The sequence below is a fragment of the Drosophila sechellia genome, chromosome 4, assembly GCF_004382195.2.
Source record: "Drosophila sechellia strain sech25 chromosome 4, ASM438219v1, whole genome shotgun sequence".
NCBI classification, from domain to species: domain Eukaryota; kingdom Metazoa; phylum Arthropoda; class Insecta; order Diptera; family Drosophilidae; genus Drosophila; species Drosophila sechellia.
In genome coordinates this window covers 1,197,501-1,221,357 of record NC_045953.1, presented here as the reverse complement: position 1 = coordinate 1,221,357, position 23,857 = coordinate 1,197,501, and the positions used below count along the sequence as shown (strand labels likewise).

The 23,857-nt window shown below is 32.4% G+C and overlaps 1 protein-coding gene across 9 annotated transcripts in view; it reads right to left on the bottom strand.

Moving 5' to 3' along the window:
* Positions 1 to 258: 258 nt before the first annotated feature.
* LOC6620123 (calcium-dependent secretion activator) overlaps positions 259 to 23,857 on the bottom strand; it is a 31,898-nt gene continuing 8,299 nt past the window's right edge. Inside the window, exons 4-25 of one of the 9 annotated variants that reach the window (XM_032723767.1) lie at positions 23,059 to 23,226; positions 21,291 to 21,466; positions 20,993 to 21,224; positions 20,683 to 20,933; positions 20,589 to 20,603; positions 19,553 to 19,783; positions 19,361 to 19,505; positions 19,202 to 19,308; positions 18,958 to 19,133; positions 18,689 to 18,895; positions 17,661 to 17,797; positions 16,927 to 17,114; positions 16,581 to 16,870; positions 14,496 to 14,608; positions 11,651 to 11,857; positions 9,819 to 9,975; positions 8,369 to 8,510; positions 7,885 to 8,052; positions 5,846 to 6,155; positions 5,401 to 5,781; positions 816 to 952; positions 259 to 759 (exon numbers count right to left, since the gene is read on the bottom strand). In XM_032723767.1, coding sequence (XP_032579658.1) covers positions 555 to 759; positions 816 to 952; positions 5,401 to 5,781; positions 5,846 to 6,155; positions 7,885 to 8,052; positions 8,369 to 8,510; positions 9,819 to 9,975; positions 11,651 to 11,857; positions 14,496 to 14,608; positions 16,581 to 16,870; positions 16,927 to 17,114; positions 17,661 to 17,797; positions 18,689 to 18,895; positions 18,958 to 19,133; positions 19,202 to 19,308; positions 19,361 to 19,505; positions 19,553 to 19,783; positions 20,589 to 20,603; positions 20,683 to 20,933; positions 20,993 to 21,224; positions 21,291 to 21,466; positions 23,059 to 23,226 — 4,143 coding nt within the window. In that variant the 3' untranslated portion in view covers positions 259 to 554. Of the gene's footprint in view, positions 760 to 815; positions 953 to 5,400; positions 5,782 to 5,845; positions 6,156 to 7,135; positions 7,208 to 7,884; positions 8,053 to 8,368; positions 8,511 to 9,818; positions 9,976 to 11,650; positions 11,858 to 14,495; positions 14,609 to 16,580; positions 16,871 to 16,926; positions 17,115 to 17,660; positions 17,798 to 18,688; positions 18,896 to 18,957; positions 19,134 to 19,201; positions 19,309 to 19,360; positions 19,506 to 19,552; positions 19,784 to 20,588; positions 20,604 to 20,682; positions 20,934 to 20,992; positions 21,225 to 21,290; positions 21,467 to 23,058; positions 23,227 to 23,857 lie in introns of those variants that run through there. The other 8 variants (XM_032723768.1, XM_032723769.1, XM_032723771.1 and 5 more) reach the window with 8 other exon arrangements.

The window sequence follows — 23,857 nt, the reverse complement described above, 5'->3', positions numbered from 1 at the left end:
TAGTAATTTAATTTTCTGAGTGCAAATTAAGTGTTACTCTTAGAATATAGTATGCTGATACTAAATAAGAAATGTAACAATTTTTAAAATTATAGAATAACAAAAACTCCCATAGGTTTTTTGAAGCATATGATTTCAAGTTAGAAGTATATATATATGTTTTCTTCTAAAATGAAATAAATATTATATTATGTTTATATGTGTATTTAGATTATGCTTTCACCTTTAAAGTATATATATAGATATTTCATTCTAAAGTTAAACGATAAATGTATTATTATATTTATAAGTTTTTTTTATATTAAGTAATCAATAAATAGTTACATGTAAAAATAACATTGGGTAGTAATTTATATCAAATACCAAGAAGCAATGGACATATGTAGTTGTGCCTAGTAAGTTTTCTTTTCTGTGTTAATAACTTATTGATAAGGGAATAAAATACGTTTAAGGGATGTGAAATTGCATTTTAAAAATAAAAAATAATAAAAGTTTGAATAGAGAAATTTAAAAAATGTATAATTTTCATAATGATTTTAAAATACTGGTAAAGTCTAAAACCAACTTCCACTTCCTAACTTTGAACTAAGCCCACCAATGCCTTTTCCTAGTAAATTTCCCACCCGTCCGGCAACCACGTTGGTTACAGCAGCAGCTTGGGCGGCAGCGACTTTTGGTTTTGGCAAGCCCCTTGGTATATTAGATGTAGATTCATCGCCATTGTCTTCTTCCTCCCCTTCTCTAATTTCGTCACACGGTCTGAAAAAGTGGAAACTTATTTTAAGGTGTGTATCTTAACGCACAATAAAACTTACTCATCTTCGCAAGCGTCAGGCATTGTCAATGCACATGTTGCTTCCTCTGTTGCCATTCGCTGTGCGACTGCCTGATATGCTTTTGAATTCAGCTTGTCTTCCAATACACCTTGTAGTTCAAAGTCCGAATATATTTTCTAAATTTCAAAGATTAGAAGATTAATATGAATTTATTATAACGTACTTAGAAGATAATTCCTATGCATTTTGTATACTATTGCAACAAGTATTGTAATATAAACTTTCTGTTTCATATATACTCTCTAGTCGAGTTTCCCGACTATCAGATACCCATTACTTAGCTAAACCGAGAATTTTCAACATTCTTCAGGATCTTTGGTTTTTTAGGAAAAAATTTATTTTAATGCTCTAAGGTGTGGGCGGAATAGATTTGGGCGGTTTTTAAGAGCCGAGTGGCCGTGATTCAAATGTATTGGCATGTTGATAAAAATTGGCAAAACAACTTATTTAATCCAATAAAATAAATCATTTCTCAACAGCGTGGCCGTTTTATGGGCTTCACAGTAGACGTAGAAAAGTTTTTTGACAATTCAATATAAATGTACAAGACTAATAAATATATAAAAAAAATAACAAAACACTTCAAAGTGTGTGTGTGGCAGTGTTGTTCGCTTTGTGAGCGTTAAAGTGGACCTTTGACTGTACGAGTAAAGTAGTATTTAAAAAATACGAAAGGAAGGTAGCTTTGACTCGTGGAGTAAAAGGGTATACTAGATTCGTAAAAAAGTATGTAATAGGCAGAAAGAACCTTTTACGGCCGTATAAGAGATCTCAGGAACTATAAAAGCTAGAAGCATACATATTCTAGAGACATAGACGCAGCGCAAGTAAATTTTTTCTCATTTTATTCCCCAATATCTATTGGTACCCTAGAAAAATGATGATATTGGGTAACGCGTAGCTGATTCTATCTCATTCATTCTCTCTTGTTATATTTAAAATAAGGGAAATCGCTATAATCGAGTTTCCCGACTATCAGACACGCGGAAGTGCGAACGAGAAATAGTATACAGATAAGATAAACAGTTTTGCGCGGATTTAGGGTGTAAGAGTGGGCGTGGCAAACAGTTTTTTGGCAAATCAATAGAAATTTACAAGATATATTTACAAATTTACAAGAAGATTACAAGAGATATTTTCACAGGATGGGTTACTTAAACAATTAGAAAGACTATGTGTAGCAAATAATTGAGATCTAATTGAGTGCAATTGGCTGCAGGCGTCGAGAATATGGTCAACGGTGAGCTCGTCCCCGCATAGATGGCATGTTGGTAGCGCCATCCCCTTACAGTTCAGTAAGTGTTGATGCATGGATTGGGTGTGTGAACTAATTTAAACAAATTAACTAAATCTTTAGCTTTTTCTGTTTTTTGGCGTTTGCTTTTGCCTTTGTATGCACATAAAATGCACTGTGCAGCCGCTCTCTCGCAAAATCATAAAAAAAACATTTTTGAAAGTCTAGGCGTAGCGGTATTTCGATAGAAATTAACAAGGCTAATAAAAATATGAATAAAGGTCAAAATATTTTTCAAAAGTGCAGGCTTAGCAGTTAGCAGGCTTGTGGACGTTAGACGTGGCAAGATATTTTTTTGGCGAATCGATTAAAAATTTACAAGACTAATAAAAATATGAAAAAAATGTGGCAAATGGATAGAAATTTACAAGACAAATAAAATTATGAAAAATATCCAACAATTTTTCGAGAATGTGTGCGTGGCAGTTTTGGGCTGTTTTAGGGCGTTAGAGTGGGCGTGGCAAAATGGGTCAACAAACCCCAACCAAAGACACTAGAATAACAAGATGCGTAACGACATACGAATTTTGGGACACGACTTTTTCGCCGTGGCTCTAGAGGTGGCTCCAGGCTCACACGAGCTTTTGTTCGAAAGAGAGAGAACGGAGAGCGCTACAGCAAACAGCTCTTTTCTACGCATACAGTGATAGCAGACAACTGTATGTGGGCACACATATGCTCATGCATTGTAAATTTGACAAATATGCCCTTCACCTTAGAAGTTCGTAGACTTTAAATCTATATTATTTTTGATCAATTGGGACCATGAGAAAAATTCTTGTTTTGCATTGCCTTAACGTTATTATTATTTAAATATAGCTTAGAAATAGTAATAGCCGAATCTATGTACATACTATCACATAATAAATTTCGAAAATGACTTTATATTAGAATATTTGTCATTAGAGTATTCAGCTTGCGACGTGTGAAAAATTAATAAGGCAGTGGTTATTGAGTTCTTGTGTCCGCAGTTGTGCCTCCAGATATGACTTTTGCAATAAACAGTTTTCATATTTTTATCTACTTTTTTCTACTACGTATTTATTTATGAAATATTTTTTTCTTAATGTTATGACTTCTTTTTAAAAAATTTACGTTTTTAATTACAGTAATTATAATAATTTTTTTTGGATTTGCTTTAATTATTTAGTATATTTATTAAGTCATTGGACCTAATAATAATGTATGTAAAATATCCATTTTTATTATTTAAATTCAAATAAGATTCAGTTGAATTATTTTGTTATATTCCAATTTGATATTTTTAATTAGCGCACAATTTTGGGTGGAAAAAAGCGCTCCAACTTTTTTGTTTTTCCTCTTTCTCTTAATTTTTTTTAATTCGTTTGCTTAAAGCTGACTATACGCAGATCTCCTCGATTTTTTGAAAGTTTCTCTATATAATCGATTTCTATTCAATTAAAGTCGTTTTGCTATCACAAAAAAAGTGGCTGCATAGTGCAAAACAAATGTCTGAATGGCCGTTAAGCATCTTGTTATTTTAATGTCTTTGGTCAGATCTACTCGGTTATTGATCCTGTATATATTATATATATATATATTATATATTATTATTATATATTATATATTATTATATATATATATATATAATATAAAATATATTATATATTATTATTATATATATATATATAATATAAAATATATATATACCAAAAAGATTATTTGCATAGAAGAACACCAAGATCGTAAGCAAGTGTTATTCATTTGCTTACACTTAGACTGAATAAAATTCTTGATCAGGAAATTTTGAAAGCTATTTCGATGGTAATATAATGGCAAGAAAAGTCCCTATACTGCAGGCTTTTATTAACATCATCTGCGTTCACGAGAACGTTTCATAACTTAGAGAAGGTACTTAATAAATAATGAGAGCAGCAGCAGAGCAAGGAAAAATAAGTTAAGAACTTTTTTAAAGAAGAGCACCTGCTCTTATCAAACAAATAATTATAAATACACTTTAAAAAATATCGACCCGGAAACGTTTTGAGTTTCCTTACCATAAGTGCATAAATGACCGAGTCAAGCACAAAAAGCACACAGAAGAAACAGTCTGAATACGCTAAATAGCTTTCGTTTAAAGTGTAGGAATTAGGCTTTTCAAAATTTGTTAACGGTTAGATCGATATTACCATATTACCGTCGTATTTTCAAAAATGGTTAGGCTAAGTAGTGGTTTTACGGTTTTACCTAATACTATTAGGACAAAGAAACAGACTTCCAGGACTTGTTACAAAGCACGTTGTGCTATAAGGAGAATTGATATTTTATTTGCGAACAAAGTATATTAAAATCTCCTAAAACTACCAATTGGTCCCTAACAGAAAGTTCTTAAAAATCATCTTGGATAGCTGAAAATTAAAATAATTTTGAAGCAAGTGATATAAATATCATCAAGATTTATACAAAACATAAGAATGCTATGTTACGGAACTCATCAAAAAGCAACTCCTTCAAAGTGAGAATAACCTCCACCTCCTCGTTTGGAAGTACGGTATAGCCTGTATATTGTGGATATACCAGGAAACACTTTAAAGTTAGGAATATATGGGCTTGCACTGCATTTTAATAGAAAGGAAGGATGCTATATGTTTAATTTTTAAAGAGAAAGAAAAGAACAGAGGTATGCAGTAGTGGTAGTAGTATGGTTGAAAATAGTTCTTTTGGGACAGTGATCTTGGAAGATGTTTGGAAAATTAACGTTTTCATCTCGTTCGCAACTCTGAGCCATCCACCACAACAATATGTAAGATTGGGATCCTTAGCTTGGTCACTTGGTTGCTCAGGCTTTATTTCCTGAAGGCAATTGTGTTGTAAGCAGCATTATGGTACACATTTGTGTACATCGTTATTTTAATTCTGACCACGGGGCAAAGCACTTGCTAGCGAGAATTTGAAAGTACTGCAAGATCGCAGTCTGCACAACTTTGAAGTTTGTGTCGAAAAGCGAGAACGTGGTGCACTTTATGTGAATGCAAAAACACCACCATCCATAATGATTACGAATTAAAAAATCGAATATTTAAAGATTTTATTGAAAAAAAACCGCTAGTTTCAGCAAAAAAAAATCACGACTGTTCGCTTTGAATCCTAAGTCTCCCATTTTTATTACTGAAATTTGTTAAAAGAATCATTTTTTGCACGCAGTTATACATGTTTAATTTCGGTATTTATCTATTTGGATATTAACAAAAATTTACTCTATTAATTTACGATACAAAGATAAGTTAATTTGCAATGTTACTAAATTACCTTGATAATATGAGAAATTGATGCAACTTGAGCATAATGAAGCGCGTGGTCCACCCGATCCGACAGCCAATTACACAGCATATTAATCTGCTGCGAATACCACTGCTCAAAAAAATGTAATGTCCACAAATCGTCGCCAATCTTTCCTCGTACTTGATCCATATTGTTTCTGAAGAAATTTACGTATCCTTGCCCCAGATCCTTTCCTGAGCTCGAAACATTTGTAAAACTAAGAATTGAGCCAATTAAGCTACCTTCATCGTATCGTGCTAGCTTAGACAAAGTCGACTCTAGCACAGACATAAGTTTACCGCTTAGACCTTGTGTCATAGCTACATTCGCTTTGTCGATTTGGTCATCAATTTTCGCATGAAACTTGTACTAAATGAAAAACAGTTTAAATAAATTAGGCATAATTTTTTTAAAATAAAATTTAAAGACTTACCAAATCAATGCCGTCAATAGTAGTTAATTTAAAGCTTTGGTTTTTAGCGTCTAATATCACATTGACCATGGCGCACATTTCAGAGGGTAATATATAATCAGTTGAAATGAAGGCAATGTTTTTTTTCAGCCATGACTGAAAAGACGAATCAGTTCGTTGAATACATTGCTCTATCATATCGACTGCCATCATTTTTAGGCGCTGTTCCAAATGTTGTCGAAACTCTGCGTCTGGCCAGTGTAGGTCTCTTATAAAAGATTGTAGAGCGTCTAGTTTCCAAAATAAATCTTCAGAAGTCGCACAACCGTTTCTAAGCATAAAAAATGCAATATTTGGAATAGGTAAGACTTACTAGCGTTTAAAAATAGTTAACAATGTGTATGCCAACATAAAATAATGGGCTTTAACGTAAGCAATTTTAAAATATAATGAGATCAATTAATTTAGACACACTGTGTAACACCACATAAGCTACTTCTGTTTCTATGGCCAAAACATTTTCAAATGCTCATTTAATTTATTGCTATTTATTAATTAGAATCATGCTATCATTACTATAATTACTCAATACAATTGTTGTGTTTGGCGCCAAATTTAAGAAGCTTTAAAATTTGTGCAATATTTAATATTTTCACTGATCGTGCTATCTGCCACATAGTGCCTGTATGCCGCCGAAGAGATGGCTATATACTTTACATTTTTTTTATTTCTTGCAAAGGTCTGGGTCTAGTCACGAAAATGATCGCTGAAGCAAGAATGCCGAGAAACATGATTGTAGGAAACATGCTGTTTATTGCCATTATTTGGAAAAGGAATTTTGTATCAGTGCTTTTTTAATTGGAAGTCAACTGTGTAACATTGAAACCTTTAAAAATAATGTGTCCCATTATTTGTAGTATTTTAGTAAATCTGAGAAGGTACAATGGCTACACATGCCCACGAATTAATAAAGATTAACTGAGGTAATATTTTTTGCGATTCCTTCTTTACGGCCCACTTTTGTGACTAGAAATCCGTGCATCATAATGAGCTCCACATTATGATTTTAGAAAATGAGAAGGGGTGGAATGCTATACTGAGGTAACATTTTTCGGGATTCTTTCTTTACGGACCAATTTTGTGACTAGTTTGGGAATCCGTGCATTATAATAAATTTATAAACTGAGGTAAATATTTTCGTGATTGTTTCTTTACGGACAAATTTTATGACTAGATTGGAAATCCGTGTATTATAATAAACTCCACTTGTTGCTTTTTTATGTAGCTTATTAAGTAAGAAAATGTTCATACATAGGTAGAAAAAGCGTTTCCGGAACAATTGAGGATTTTCCATATCAATCTGCTCGTCGGTCTATTGGCAACCTGTCCGAAAAGATGGGATTTGGAATATGTATTCTAGTGATGCCTGCACTGAGCATATTAGCTTCAAAACAATGATACCACTATATATATATTCATATAATCAAGAAATTTAATTTTCAAGACGGACAAATCAAGACCAACTTGATTTTTCATACTTAACAACATACATACAATTTATTTGTCCTTTACTACTTTAATGCGATCGGAATGCCTGCAATACTGCTTCTTCTTACCAAAATTATTTTACAGTTTGCAAGGGTCGAATAAAATGCCTGATCATGTTTTTAAAAATTCCTTAATTTCGATACTAATTTTGGAACTGGCTTGGTGCTCTGTGCTAAAAATTTATATTCTCACAATTATATACTCTTATTTTAAACATATTGGGAAATGCAGAAGTATCTTATTACACAAACTGGCAATATGATTTTCAAAGTAACTTTACAAGCCATAAATATGAAATATTAAATTTAATATTTTTAGATATATTTACCGTAATTTTAAACAACTATTTTCTAGAAAGTTTTATTGACTAATATCTTGTAAAATGCATTGAAATGCTATCAGTTTTAAAATCCGCAATGCATAAAATTTGGCAGAAAGCAAAATGCAAAACCAAATGCAGACAATTTTAAAATCTACTTCTATATATATGATGACTTTTTTTATTTAAAAACCTCATTTCGTCGTTGGCCGCTGTTGAATTTGATTGCTTTGGTAGCTTCGGTACATAAAAATTTACTTGATCTTTTTTGCCGCACAGTAGCATTGATGGGTTGAGAGCTGCTGTATTGAGCGCCTGGGCAGCATTGTTTAATGCTGCAGGGTTCAAAGCAGCGTTAATCCTAAAGTTTTATAGAATAAAAATATAAATACAACATAAACACTGAGTTTAAGTGCAGAATAAAAAAAATTGACCTTTTTTTAATATATGTACGTATGTATAACCTTGCCAGTCTGACTTCAAATTAATATCTTTTAATCCGCACTATTTATTATTACGATCCATAAAATAAATTCACTTAAGACAATTTTTTATGGTAACTAGCCAATTTTGTAGAATTTTAGCTATTGTTGTTTTTTTGCAATATGTGCATATATTATTTATATAAATTTTTTGATTCCATTTAAATGTAATGAATTAGATTAGGTTATACCTACCCTTTGCTTTCCCATCGTTCTTTTTCAAATCCCTTATGAATTGACTGAGCTATTGAAGACTCCATCAGATCCACATACCGCACAACTAAAGGTGCAAAAGTGTCTCGAAGGTGCTGATGAAAACGTCCATTACGCAAGTTGTCTAAAGAAATTATGCAAGAAAATAAAGTTTCGCATACATGCTATAGTCGAGTTCCCCGACTATCAAATACCCGTTACATAAAAAAAGTTTTTTTTTATCAAATCGGTAGAAGTTTACAAGACTAATTTTTTATTATTTTTAATTTTTATATGAAAAAAGATCAAAATATTTTTCAAAAATGCGGGCGTGACAGGTTTTGGCGGTTTGTGGGCGTTAGGATAGGCGTGCAACATTTGGAAACAAACTTGCGCTGCGTCTGTGTCTCTGGAAGGTGCATGCTTAATCTCAACATTCTTTTATAGTTCCTGAGATCGAGACGGACAGGGCCGGATCGACTCGGCTATTAATCCCGGTCAATAATATGTTTACTTTATATGGTCGAAAACACTTCCTCCTACCTGTTACTATTTATCGAATCTAGTATACCATTTATACCGGGCATGCTCCGGTAATCGAAATCGAAAAATCGATGCTCCAGTTTTCGATTTGTGAAACATTCACTTTTGTCTAGCCGAAATGAAAATTAAATGTCTTTTTATATTAAATCAGATCTTTTTTACTAAGGTAAAAATAATTTACTGCGTAACCTATTGATGTTTATTCCACATCACCATAAGATCATTCTGCCACTTAGTTGTTTTATAAAAACAGAAATGAAGTATTTGTCTTTTTTTTACAGAATTCTACCAGACCAGGTTTTGACTTAACATGTATGAACAAAGTTCCCATTGATATTATTCATGCTATCTGCAGCCCCAACACAATATAAATCTATATAAATATTATTGAGCTGTAAATAATTGTATAAGAACAATTTCTCATTAAATTAAGCTGCCTGTATGGCACTAGCACGCTTTTCCTATAAATATACATTTCCATCCAAAGAGTAAAATTTAGTTAACAATTTTTATATTATGTGCAAAAGCCGGTACTGGTATTTAGATGACACTTGTCTCCACTGTTAACCAACTGGTTTATACCGAATAAGTACACTTCATGATTTAAAAAAAAGTTATAAATTCTATCCCATCACTGAGCTTATCAATTTCCGACTGTACCAATGCCAGCTTTATCCAATTTTTATTATATTACAATGGAAAATATATATTATTAAAGAATACAGAATTAAAACGCTTTATTAAAAATAACCGTTGCTTAAAATCATAAAGCGTTTTAATTCGGTATTCACCAGTTTATTTGAATATTAAAGAGGATCTTTAAGTATTGTGCCATGATAATTTTTTTAAACAATTTTGCGTCGGTAATTATAAACGAAAAAAGTTCATATCTCTGTTAAGTTTAACTTACCATCAGTTCTCAAATAATCATTTAATATTTGAAACAATGGAAAAGAGTCCCACGTATCAGGAGCTTGTTCTGATAAGACTCTATCCATGTCAACTGCAAAGAGAGACCAAAATATTTCCGCGTGTTCCACTAGCAAGTCGCTAAACCATGCAAATGCCTGAAGAAAATAAAAGTTAAATTAATATTGATATGTACAAATAAAGCAAGTGTATATATATTATTATTAGGAAAATTACAAGCGAAATTCAAAATTTATCTTTTTTAAAGATCATATTGGCATAAGACAATATATGTATATAAATATTTGCACACAGAAAATATATTTTACAAGGTTAATATAAATATTTTATGGTGTTTGTTGAGATCTGTGGAGGAAGGTAAGTGTGCTTTTGATTACCATCAAAAATTATTAACATCAAAAAGGAAAGTAAGAAGAAGTGTTTCAAGATACGTACTAATTATTCTGCAATCTTCCCTGAATGTATATAGGAATTCAGATCTACCCTTTTTAAAATGTTAAGCTGGTGTTGCTAATATCCTAATTAATATTACTACTGGTAAAAAAAATAAAATCAATTAATTTTCAAATATAAATAAATATATAAATTATAAATAAATATATGTATATACATATATATATAATATATAATGTTTATATAATAAAGACAGTAATGTTCAATTATCAATAACAATGTTTAAATTCTGCTTATTGAAACCAAACAAATTTTAACGTCATTTTTAAAAGAGTATAGCACTATGAAATTCAGTATCTTTAAATCTGATTTTTGTTTACCGGTTTCACAGTCCTTAATAAAAGTACTAAAAAGATATTTTTATACCCGTTACTCGTTAAGTAAATGGGTATACTATATTCTTTGAAAAGAATGTATGCAAAAGAATAACCCTATAGTATTAAGCAAGTATTGCTCAGATATGAACACGGATATATAGAAGTACATACATATATATATAATGTACGAAAAATCTCCCTGCTGCAGCAATTGTATTGTTAATACATTTGTCTGCCTATATCTAAAATTGAACAACGCTTAGGCGTATATATATTTAATATATATCTGGGAACTTCCGCGTGGGTGCATGCTTCAAATATAGATGCGCTTTTAAAGCATATTCTTGAAGAAAATATATGTAATGTATATAATAATGTAAAATTTTTATATAATAATAATGCAATTTACGGCTATTGAATTTTTTTATTTCCAACATTTTAATTACATCATTCAGAAACTCATTAAATACAGGAAAATAATATTCATAGTGTTGCATGATCCTTAAATCAATTTTTAAGATCAATAAACATTTTTAATAATTTTTACTTTGCACTAATATTATGTCTAGCAAATATCGACTCGCATAGTGATCGCGATCAAGAATATATATAAAACATATAAATATTTATATATATTTCTACGCGTTTAGAATGTTTCATAGTTCTGAACTCATGTAGTATACATTTTTAACATACGAGTAACTGGTATAATACCCTCATATAATACTTCAGGTTAAAGGATTGGATTGAAATCGGTCATCGAACCGCTAAAATTGACTAATTTAGTCACAATGATCATGAATGCGTATACCCTAGTTGCAATGCATACCAAGTTGTTTGGAAACAATTGAAAAAGTTTTTTAACTACATTTTCCGAATTTCCATTTATTTCAAACACTATGTTTTACGTTTGAACGTTTTTGGTCTTTTTAAACAATATTCGGAATTTGCAAAATTAATAATAAATGTAGAATGTCCCTATTATTTCCCGATTATTTCCTATTTCTATTTTTTTAGACCCAAAGTTATCAACGATACATGCCGTTGGTACTGGCGGGGTATACACTGCATGAGTCGGCATACAGTAACGAAATGACGATCCATCAGTTGATGCGGCAGAAGCCAGTTCAGATGCGCTAATGAGTCCAGTACTGTCGATTAAATCAACTTCGCTTTCATTGTGTCCTCCTGATACATCATCATCTTCCTTAAGTAATTTCTTTTTATCCATTTTATCATGTTTGCGCAGCTAAATAAATCGAGCATAGTTGTTAAATAGGTGTAAGTACATACAAATTTTTATTTAGTTGTACAAGTATCATTGTCAGATATAGTGACGCATCCACAATAACCTGCCACTTAATAAATTGTAATTTATAGAGAAATCAGGTTGTCTCTTATCTTGTTTGGGATTTCTACTTGATTCCCAAAGTATTTGAAGTAAATGCCAGGAATGATGATAGGCAGATAAAAGAATACCATCTTCAATTACATTTCTAACAGGTAAACAACACACTCGTAGAGTTATAGGGTATATGTTTTGTATAAGTATTTTTCAAATTGATTTATTGCCAAGGGCCCAAGTAAAATGTATTTGCTGAATTGCAAAGGCAAAAGGGAAAAAGTGTAGTAACTTTATATATCTACGACATTATAGTTGGGCATTTCCAAGTTGAAAAACAATCTGAAACTCTCATCTAGTTTTGGGTTTAATAGTTTGCAATAATACGAAAGAATATCCCTGTTCATTGACTCGGATTGTACTGCAACTCGGAAAATACGTGTATGTTCATTATGGGATCGAAATCGATTACACATTTTTCCATCCTTTTGTTGTTTTTAGCCGACAGAACAACATATATTAAGGTAGGAACTGGCACAAATAAAGACAGGTACTAAAAACAACACCACAAGATCAAGTTTTGAAAATAGTGTCACTGTTGTGTACAGCGGAAGATAGGACAGTGTGCGAAAAAAATAAAATGTATCTGCTTGTCTGTTGATACCAAACATTATTAAAGTCCTGGTGTTTATTGCATTGTTATTATATTTGTGTTAAACAGCTCGAACACGACATAAAAATATCCCTTTTTCGTAGTTTTCTTCGACTCTAACATACAGCCCTAACTTTTCTCAAAATATTCACGTTTAAAAGTTATTAAGTAATAAATCGATCACTTTTTAATATTTGATATCGCAACATCGCAAATTGTCAAAAAAGAAAAATAAAACTTATTGTGTAGGCGTGAAGGTTTTGGGGATTAGTGTAGGCGTAAGCAAAAATTTTTGCAGCATATCTATCGAAATCGAAAGACAAACTATAAAATGAAAAATTTCAACACATTTTTCAAACGGTGACGGTGTTGCAATTTTAGGCAGATTGTGGACGTGGCTGAAAGTTTTTTGAGAAGTCGATAGAAATTTTCTAAACTAATATAAATAGGAAATATAACAAGAAATTGTTTCAAATTTGTAACGCTGCGTCTAAGTCTCTAGAATCTGTATGCTGAACCTCAACCTTCTAGCTTTCATAGTTCCTGATATCTCGACGTTCATACGTACAGACAGGCATGGCCAAATCGACTCGGCTATTGACCCTGATTAAAAATATATATACTTTATGTGCTCGGAAACGATCACAAGCATTACAAAACTGCCATGTCCACACTTGTGAAAATTGTTGTTTCCCATTTTCTATCGATATAACATAACATTTTGTAATTGCTAGTTGAGTAACGGACATCTGATAATCGGGGAACACGACTAGAGCGTTCTCAATTTACTATTTTTTTTCAGTCTCCTAGAGTTTTTGAACATATAAGGAATTCTGCCTTTTAGATACTTTTCAACGAATCTAGTATACTCTTTTACTCTACGAGTAACGGGCATAAAAATACGAAAACATATTTCAAGTAGGCGCTGCAGTTTTGTTCCGATTGTGTGCATTCGAGTGGGCGAAGAAACGTTTGTCGTCATATTGGTAAGAAATAGCAAGACTAATTATAGAATAAAAAAAAAACAAATTGTAGAAAAGAAAGAATTTTTCAAAATTGTGTCTATGGCATTTTAGGGCGCTTTATGGGCGTTAGAGTTAGAGTAATTTCGGTTCATGTTTGATTAAAATCAGACGACTAAATCAAAAAGCTGTCATAGGACTATATATATTTTAAATTTATTTAAAATGTCAGAAAAGAAATTGTAGTTTTATTGTTTTTATCATAAATTGTTCTCATTGGCTTGACAAATCTATTTCCTTTCTTGATTCTCCTTTTTTCGATTTTTCCAAGATCAGTATACTAATTTTATATAGATATAAGCAAAACAAATTTTCGAAGAAACTTTTTGCAGATATTATTTATTGTTACAAGGGTGTGAAGTCTTTACTGATGATAACATAAACTAAAACATAAAGAAGTATACATACATTTAAAACTCAAAGCAAATGGTAATCTAAATAAATTCTCTTTAGGATACAAAACTTGTAATAAAAATTTGGTATTTATATGTAAATGAAGCGAAAATATAATAGTGAACTGGGATATTTATCATTCTTTAGTAACTTAATATACAAAAGGCACAATTTTACCTATGTTAACAACAAAAAATAACCAGTTAACCACATCAAAGTCGGCATGTATGTATGTATATTATACATAGATTTGGTTAAGTTACGACATTTATGTAAAGTTACAGTAAACACCAACTGGACACGTTAAAAGCACAACTAAGTTTGGTATTTAAACATTACAATAACTAATTTAGATATTATTTGGTTTTTATTGTGGGATGAATAATATCCAAAATATAAGGATGATAAATCATTAAAACGAAAATGGTTTGAAAAAACATATGAAACCGAACTATTTTAATAAAGATATACAACTTACTTCTCCATAATGTTCCTCGTTTTGTTGCAACAAATCAACACACAGTTCTGCTAAGTGTATTAGGTCCTCTAGTTTTTTTGGGGCCGGAACAATAACGTCTCCTCGCAAATCCTCTGTGTGTGCGTCAAAAATTGTTTAGTTCTCATAGAGTTATATGCGAAATACGTCGTCTTAACTTTAAATTTATTTAAAAAGTTTCTGTACTATGACCCGATATAATTCACCGATTTTATAGTATTTAATATAATAATATAATATAATATATTAACGGCTTTAGGGCGTTAGAGTGGGTGTGGCAAAATGTTTTTTTGGCAAATCCATAAAAATTTACAACACTAATAAAATTATGAAAAAATATACAAAACATTTTAAGTTTTCCGACGGCTTTAGGGCGTTAGAGTGGGCGTGGCTTAAAGATTATTGCCAAATCGATAGAAATTTACAAGACTAATAAAATTATGAAAAATATGAAAAACATTTTCAAAAATGTGGGGTGTCATTTCTAGGCGGTTATAAGGCGTTAGGGTGGGTGTGCCAAAAAGTTTTTAATCGATAGAAATTTACAAGACTAATAAAATGTGAAAAAATATCAACACATATTTCAAAAGTGTGGGCGTGGAAGTTTTGTGCGGTTTTGGGGCGCTAGAGTGGGCAACATGTGTCACGAACTTGCTCTACGTCTTTGTCTCTAGAATCTGTATGCTTTATCTCAACCTTCTAGCTTTTATTGTTCCTGATATCTCGACGTTCATACGGACCGGCAGACAGACGGACGGACAAGGTCAGATCGACTCGGCTGTTGATCCTGATCAAGAATATATATACTTTAACGGGTATAAAAATAGTATTTGCTTAGTTCTTTTTTGCATCATATTTGCACTTTCTTCAGCGAATAACTACTATAAACAATATTGCAATTCTGACGATATTTATAGATCTGTTATATGAACAACAGCAAATCGAAAAACTAGAGGAAACGGTTGTCACTTGACCGCGACTAATATCGAAAAAGTGATGTCTGCGCGCAAATAAAATGGTAATGCTGTTGTAAATTAAGTCGACGACCAAATTAACACAAAATGTGAACAAAACTGATGCGAAACCGAATTAAGGTCAAGTTATTATTTAAAGCAACAATTAGCCACGAAGCTGAAGAGCACAGCCTAAAATTAAAAGCTATCTCAAGAAAAACGTTCAATAACGATTAAACAAAATGCTAAGCGAAAACTAATAGAAAAATCCCGTTCTTTGCCATTGTTCGTTCGAGTCGATATTAAGTATCTGATATTTGAATTCAAGGGAGATACCCAACCTCTCTTCTTCTGACTGTGTGCGCCACCTAGTGCTCAAAACTCTCAGAAAATTAAACATTGTATACCGAAAGCTCTACATTTATTCAATACTTTTAGGTAGACAATGATTCACACAATTTTGGTGCATTGCGAAATGTTTTGCAAAGATATAGTGACAATAAAACGATCAAACAGACAGACAGACGGACATGACTAGATCGACTCAGCTAATGATGTAGAATATCCAAGAATATATATATTTTATAGGGTGGAAACCGTTTCCTTTTTAGTATATATTATATTTAATAAATTAATCCTTAATTACAATGCGTGAGTTTGACAGTTTTGGTTGGTTGAATGGGGAAGACAATATTTACTACACAAGTAACTTCTATAACACTGAGATCCATGCCGGCATCATATTCTGTTATACTTTAGAATATTTGCTTTAAACGCGGCTTTTATTAAAATGCTAAAATAACGGGTTATTTGATGGTCGGGGAACTCGACTATAGCATTCTCTGTTGTTTTGGATTAAATCAGTTGTTTTGCCAATTTCTTCTTTCCAACACTTTTTTCTTTTTTTAACTAGCGGCAAATTATATTAATTTTTATAAAAAAAAAAAAAAAATCTAATCTGAACTGTGAGAAAACCCTACGTATTGATACAAATTTATAGCGAAGTTATCTTTCGGAGATTATTTTTTTTGCCGAAATATCATATGCTTTTAGTCAGAATACAAATATAAGTTTCATATAAGCTTTAGTCATAATACAAATATAAGTTTCATACCATCAATTTTTGCCTTATTGGAAAGACGCGTATAATTTACAAGCGCTGCCGTCTCTAAACTTTTTTTAATCATTTGACGAACTTCTTCAGGTGGAACGGGGGTAACAATGTCTTTCATTAAAACTCTCTCTAATAGGGATAATGTTGCTTTGAGTGCACCTTCGGGGCGACCAAATGGAAAACAGTATCTGAAATTGGTTATTTGAAATTCGAGTAATTGACGTAGGCGTTCTTTGATTTCAGAAAATTTCTCCTTTTCCTCATGTGTTATGCTTCCAACTCCATCAGGTCTGTAAATAAGTTTAAAAATTATTTCATTAAAACCTAAAACATTAATGAGTATTACCTGTTTCCATGCACATGGCTCGCGCAGAAGGCGAATGAATAGTGAATTAGAGTTGGGTCTATCATGTATTGTTTTTCGGCACGATCCAGTAAATCAGAAAGGTAGCATAAGTGTCTGTAGCATCCTCGGACACCATAACGAGCGCAATATTCGTCCAACACGAAAACTTGACCAGGACTAAACCACCCCTAAAAACAATACAAACGAGAGAGAACGTTCTAGACTATCAGAAGGCAGTTACTCAGCAGGTGGCTTGGCTAGGGAGAAGTTTCAACTTTTTTGGCTTTTCGATAAAAGCTATCAAGTTCCCCGACTATCAGTTACCCGTTACTCTAAGCAGTTTTGGGCGGTTGGAGTTTTTTGTCAAATCGATAAAAATTTACAAAACTAATAAACTACAAAACATTTTACTAAAGTGTGGGTGTGTCAATTTTGGGAGGTTAGGCGTATGTGGGCTTGGCATTTATAAGGCTAACCAAAAATTTAAAAAGTATTTCAAAAATATTTAAAGTGGTTGCACGGCAGTTTTTGACGGTTTATGGGCGTAAGAGTGGGGGTGACATCATTTAGAAACAAACTTGCGCTGCGACTCGGCTATTGATCCTGATATACTTCATATGGTCGGAAACGTTTCCTTCTACCTGTTACATACTTTTCGACTCGTTGAGTAGTAAACCCGTAACGGGTATAATAAACTAACATTATTTTAAGTTTTTATAATGATATTAACTTACCAAAGAAGCATATGGGTCGTTGAGCCTATACTCCAGTGTAAGATTCTGTAATGTCTTGAAAAGTGTAGCATGATCAAAAGTACAAGGATCGGTGCTTATGAAATCCTCCATTCCATGTTTACGGGCTTTATCTGCGTCTGAAAAATGTAAAATATATATTAAATATATAATATATATATATTCTGAAAAAGCAAGAAAAACTGGTATATTATCTACTGGCAATGATGTTATAATCATCATATTGAACTTTATAAATTAATATAAATTAATAAGTTTAAGCATTAACAAAACACAAAATAATTGTTATAATTGTTTAAATGTGCACAAAATCATTTTGACACATCACTATTTAAGCTAAAGTATAGTTTAACTAGGCCAATTTAGATACTATACTCTCTGCATATTCCTGTCTTTTTAAAGCTAAAAACTAATTGACCCCCATAGTGAAATTGTATTGCACTGCCTTAAATTTAATATCAATCGAATTTAACTTTAAATTAAGCATTTGAATTATATATAGTAATTTAAGTCTTCCAACTGTAAAAATATTTTTATTATGGCGGGAAATTTAAAATAAAGTAGTTAAAACTTATTTTATACTATATGTTTTTGATATGGTGTTTTCAAGTTCTGTGACTCTTTATAAATTTAAGTAAATGGGTATACTATGTTAATTAAGAAGTACAAACAGGTAAAAAAAGCTTTTTCGGCCTTATAAAAAATACATATTTTTGTTCAGGATAACTAGCCATGTTAATCGGCTATGTCTGTCTATCCACCTGTCCATTCTTTGTCATTTTATCATTCCAATTTTAATCGATATGTCATCAGAAACATATTAGCCACTTCCATCATGAGTCATATTATTAATAACTTTTGTTGAGTGATCTTGTTTAAATACCATAATTGTAAACTTTTTAAACGTCATAGAATGCGCATGAGATCATTTTAAGTTCCAAAATAAACAAATATTTATAAGTCGCTCTAAACAGAGGCCCAAATAGATAAATATATTTCAAATTACGTACCACCTTGAATTTTCGACATAGCTGAATTCTTATCTTGGGTTATTGGTGGAGTTGGTTTGTGGGACTGTCCAGTCGCCCTGTACATAGCCATGACCCAAAGACTGCATTCGTTTTCATCATCGCAAGCAAACGAAATGCTATCTCCCTCGCGAACAGCATTGAAGAAAAAACGGCCTCCATTCAAATCGATTCCAAACATAAGATTTGCTATATATAAATGTCAGTTTTAACATCAATCATTATCATAAATAATAATTTTATAAAAATACCACTGGCGGCTTCTATATAATCAACAGTATATCCATCAAGCTGCATCATTTCAGACGGTTCTGATTTTTTCTCTTTATAGCTGCACATTGCAAAAGTATATTGGGATACTTGAACTAGGACAAAATAGCGCCTTTTCCATTTTTTCCATACTGATTTCCCAATGGCATAAAGATACCTACACATACGTATTTTATCGGTTTAAAAAAAGTGGGATTTTGCGACACTAAAGAAAAGTATACTTACCCACAATGTTTCATATTTAATGGCTTATCAAGTCGGCAAGCTATCTTAATACGTATATCTTGATCGGGAAGATTTTTCGGTACAATCATTCGATGCCACTCAGGTGACTTAACCAAAAAATGCTTTATATTATATTTTATATACATAAGGCAAGCTTACCTTTGAAGAAAGTGGAGTAGGCTTAAGTGTTACCTTTCCCAGTTCCTTATCCTCCAATGCCAGCATTCCGGGGTTCTCTGTGTACAGTTTTACCTTGACAACTGGCAGTGGGTGCGTGGTTGTAAAATCGCCCTGTGTATCCCACCTATAAAAATACTGATGTATATTGAAGGTTTTTTTCTAGACTCCTACATTGGTTTTGATGCTTCGGCTTGATCCGTTTGAAGCTTTTCCCCGTTCTCAACTTCCATTGTGCAGTAAACAATTCGATTGGGAGCTAAAGATTTAAGCCCTTTAACTTCCATAACGATTACTTCCAGTTGAAAAGTTAGTACAACATCTAACTTTGTCAATTGTGTGGTACCATCCTCTGAATCACACTCCAACTTAGATAAAGATCCGTGAGATCGCAGTATCAACTTTCTTTGTTTTAGAAAAAAAAAGAACGGAAGTCAGTTCATGGAATTAAAAATATAGTTAAATATTGCCGAAATATGCATACAAGCTATTCGAATTCTAATTTATTTTCCACGAAAACATTCCAAAGAAAATGTGGTGACAGCATAAAAAATTATAAGCATAATTATTAATAATTAAATTGATTGACACCACATTTGGCAGTATTTCATAATAAAAATTTCATAAGATTGTTTCAAGACAAACTTGCACAGCGTAAAAATTACTAGAATCTGTATACCTAATCCTAACTATCTAGCTTGACAAGTTTTCAATATCGAAGCGTTCCGAACACGGTTACTTCTAACAGTACAATACGTTTCAAGGATTGTGGTATACCATTTAGGAGACGAATAAAAAGAAAATATCTATATATTTTTTCGAAATAATGTCGGCTTGTCATTTTTGGACGGATTGTGGGCTTTAGAGTGTATTCTTTTAAAGCTAAGTAGCGCTAAGTTGCTGGAATACTACGTGGAAATTCCTAGCTTTTACAGTTCCAGAGAACTCAAAGTTCTTAGGCACAGGTGGTCATTGCTAGATTTTACATACCTTATAGGGTCACAAATGAATTAAGTCTGACTACGTTCCTCTAAGTAAAAGGTAATAATACATTACATTAAGCAGTATAACTATTCTACAAGTTACTTAAAATGCTAAGCTAATAAAAAATATAAACTGATGTACATCGCTTAAATTCATAAATTAGGGTTGTAGAGCCATCATTATTGTTATTATTAATCACACAATGCAGTGATTTGTTATTACTTACAAAAACGACGGTGTACTGTAAGTAAAAAAAGAAAAAAGAGTGTAAAAAGAGAGTTTTTAAAATATTTGTACATTTAAAAATTTGTATAAATAACCTGTGATTATAACGTTTTAATTTCTGGAGTCCGTATTTACTATCCATATTTCCTTTTGACACTGGAAGAGATTCAAGATTTGCCATCAGAAGATTTATAGACGATTTAAGTTCTTCAACGTAAAGAGACTCCATTTCTTTGAGTACAAATTTAGGCATTAGTTTGCGATTTTTTTCCATTTCTCCTACTCTTTGCATTCTACCGTCCAATTCCCGTCTTATAGCTGCTGCTTGTTCATCGGCAGAATCTAACTAAAAATACTCATATTTACCTGTGGAATGTATATATTATAATTAAAATATAAGCTTACCATCAAGGCGTTAAATAATATTTGATGCTCGAATTTTTTTACTAGCAATATTTGTTGAAACATATCATACAATTGTTCTTTAGAAAGAATTAACTCGCTATTCAGTGATTGCTGCATTCGAGATGGTCGCTTAGAATCTTCTTCTCCAGTACCTTTTAATATAATGTCGAATTTCGCCATCCATGAAGTTAGTACGGTTTCTTTACTAAGACCATCTATCTCAGGTAAAGATCTTAAATAAAATAGTTATACTTCATATAGTATAAACGCAACTTCATATATTGTTTGTTGATTATACCTGACACGTTTTTCTATATTATTGCGAAAAACTTCTCGAAAATCGTGCTGTGATGATGCACCAGATTGGACCATTTTTAAAACTCGTTCCGATTTAAGAAAAACGTCATGGTAACTCTGCACAGCATTTTGAAATGCTTCATCTGCCATTATTTGAGTTTCGCCTTTAAGAAACGCCTAACAATAAATTGTTAATAGTTCATTAATGGTAATTTGTATGTGAAAAGAAAGACTTTGAAGAATTGCAGAAAACTAAAAGCTAAATGCTAACGATTTGTTGGAGGGATTTAACAGCAAATTTGGCTATACTCAAGATTCTCGACTATCATAAATAAAATTATAAAAGTGTGGGCGTGGCAGTTTTGGGGTTTGACCAGGATCACTATCAGATCCAGTGGAACAAGCTAGAAACTTGAGAAAAAGCATGCAGATTCCAGAGGCATATGTAGATAAAGCGCAAGAACCTAAAGCCCAAACCGCCCAACACACACACGGGCACAAACGTTAGAGTGGGCGTGGCAGAAATTTTGTTGACAAATCGATAGAAATTTACAAGATTAATAAAAATATGAAAAAATATCGAAACATTTTGCCTGTGTGCGTACAGGCATACAGATATTGATAATAATAACTAATCGAGTCTATTTGGCCATGTCCGTATAAGCGTCGAGATCTCGGGAACTTTAAATGCTCAAAATGTTCGTTAAATTTTATATGGGGTCATCTAGTTTGGAAGTATTCATGGTTTCTCTGAAATAGTGGTGGTCAGAAACATGGCGGGGTTGTTAGGTTAAGTAAACTACATTATTTTATTCTTGCCAGTTGCGATGGCTATGTGGCGAGTTGAATTTTTATAGGGACACCGTCACAGCGACCTGCTCACGAAATGATATATATATGTAAATATGTATTTTCTTGTACATATAGAATATAAAAAAGCGATGGCATTATGCAACTAAATATAGAATATGGTTCGGTCTGTTTTGAACCACAGTTTCTGAGTAGGGCAATACTGCAATACTTTTGTGTTTGGTGTAGTCACATCTTCTATAGTTCTCTTCAGTCGGGCTTCTCCTTTGGGTTTCGAAATTCAACCGATGTACCATGATGCTGATGGTGCAAGGTCCAGCTATTTGTTTAGAACGTTTTTGTAATACGCTTAATGCCGTTTCCTACAGAGTCTTTGAAGCATAGTCTCTACTTTCCAATTCCCTGGGTTCCACATTACTCCCTAGTGTGAAATTTTTCGGAGGAATAAAAATACATTTGATTTCATCATCAAGGAGAGTGGATGTGACCATGTCCTTATATTGCTCAAAGTAATATCTGATAATCATATATGGATCGATTTGCCACGTAATGGCAGTAATATTAGAGTTATATCTTATGCAGCAAAAAATTATCCTTGAATACGTTTTTCTGAAAGAATTGCCGTATCGCGAGTAATGTATATTCTGGTAACCATCAAAGTTCATTCCACTACAATGGGAAGAAAATGAGATTTGAAAAAATCAAAACTTTGGGCGCACAGTCTGGGTTTGTTTTGGAGTCGACATGACGCTAGTCTTGAAATAGTGTCAAAGATTTCAGATGTTAAGTCAGCCTTGGTTCGAACGCAGCAACGTAGAATGTTTCTTTGATGCTAAATGAAATATATTAGCTATTGTGTATAGCAACGCTAAATGGTTTTGAAGCTCGGCCGATATTCGGAGCAACACAACATGCATTTTTACTGAATTTTAACACATTATAATACTTTTGTTTCTTACTTGAAATCGCTGAGTTATAATTTCCAACTGCTGTTTGCTTATTTTGGTTTGCCGCTTAGTCATATCCGTGGGTTGTTTAGCATTAAAAGGGTATGAAATACATCGTGAAATAAATACATAAAGTTGAATTCGTCGTTTACGTTCCTCTTCTTCACGTTCATGTTTGTCCTGAAAAAAATTTGATATATTAGTTTTTTTTGTATACATTTGAAATTTATATTGTCTGCACCGACCATAATAATATATAGACAGGGTTGTTTTTGTAAATCCCTTCAGCATTAAAAACCAGAGAAACCCCTTTAGCTGGTCCCACATAAAAAGCTGATCTAATACAACCTGTTTCGAAACTTGTATTCGAAACAACCGTTCGATGCTGGAAGAATTTTTTAATCTAATTTTCGATATCCGAGGAAGCGATGGCAAATTTCTTACTTGTACTTATGTCCTACTTTCTTTTCTTGCATTGTCGCTTTCTTATATACCATTAATGGTATATAATTCTAGCTGGCCGGCAGGCATGGTAACAACCGATAGATATTGACTAGACAAACAATAAAACGAAGAAAAATCAAAATTTTTTGGCGTGGCCGTTTTGGGCGTGGCAAAATGTTGTTTGACATATCGATAGAAACTTACAAGACTAATACAAAAATGAAAAAAGTAGTAGTTTTGTGCTGTTACACAAAAGCGTACTCCGTGTCTCTGGAAGCTGCGTGCTTAATTTTAATCAGATCGAGACATTCACACTGCTCAAACTTTTCAACGATTCTAGTACAGGGCAGCATAATTTCCTTTTTGC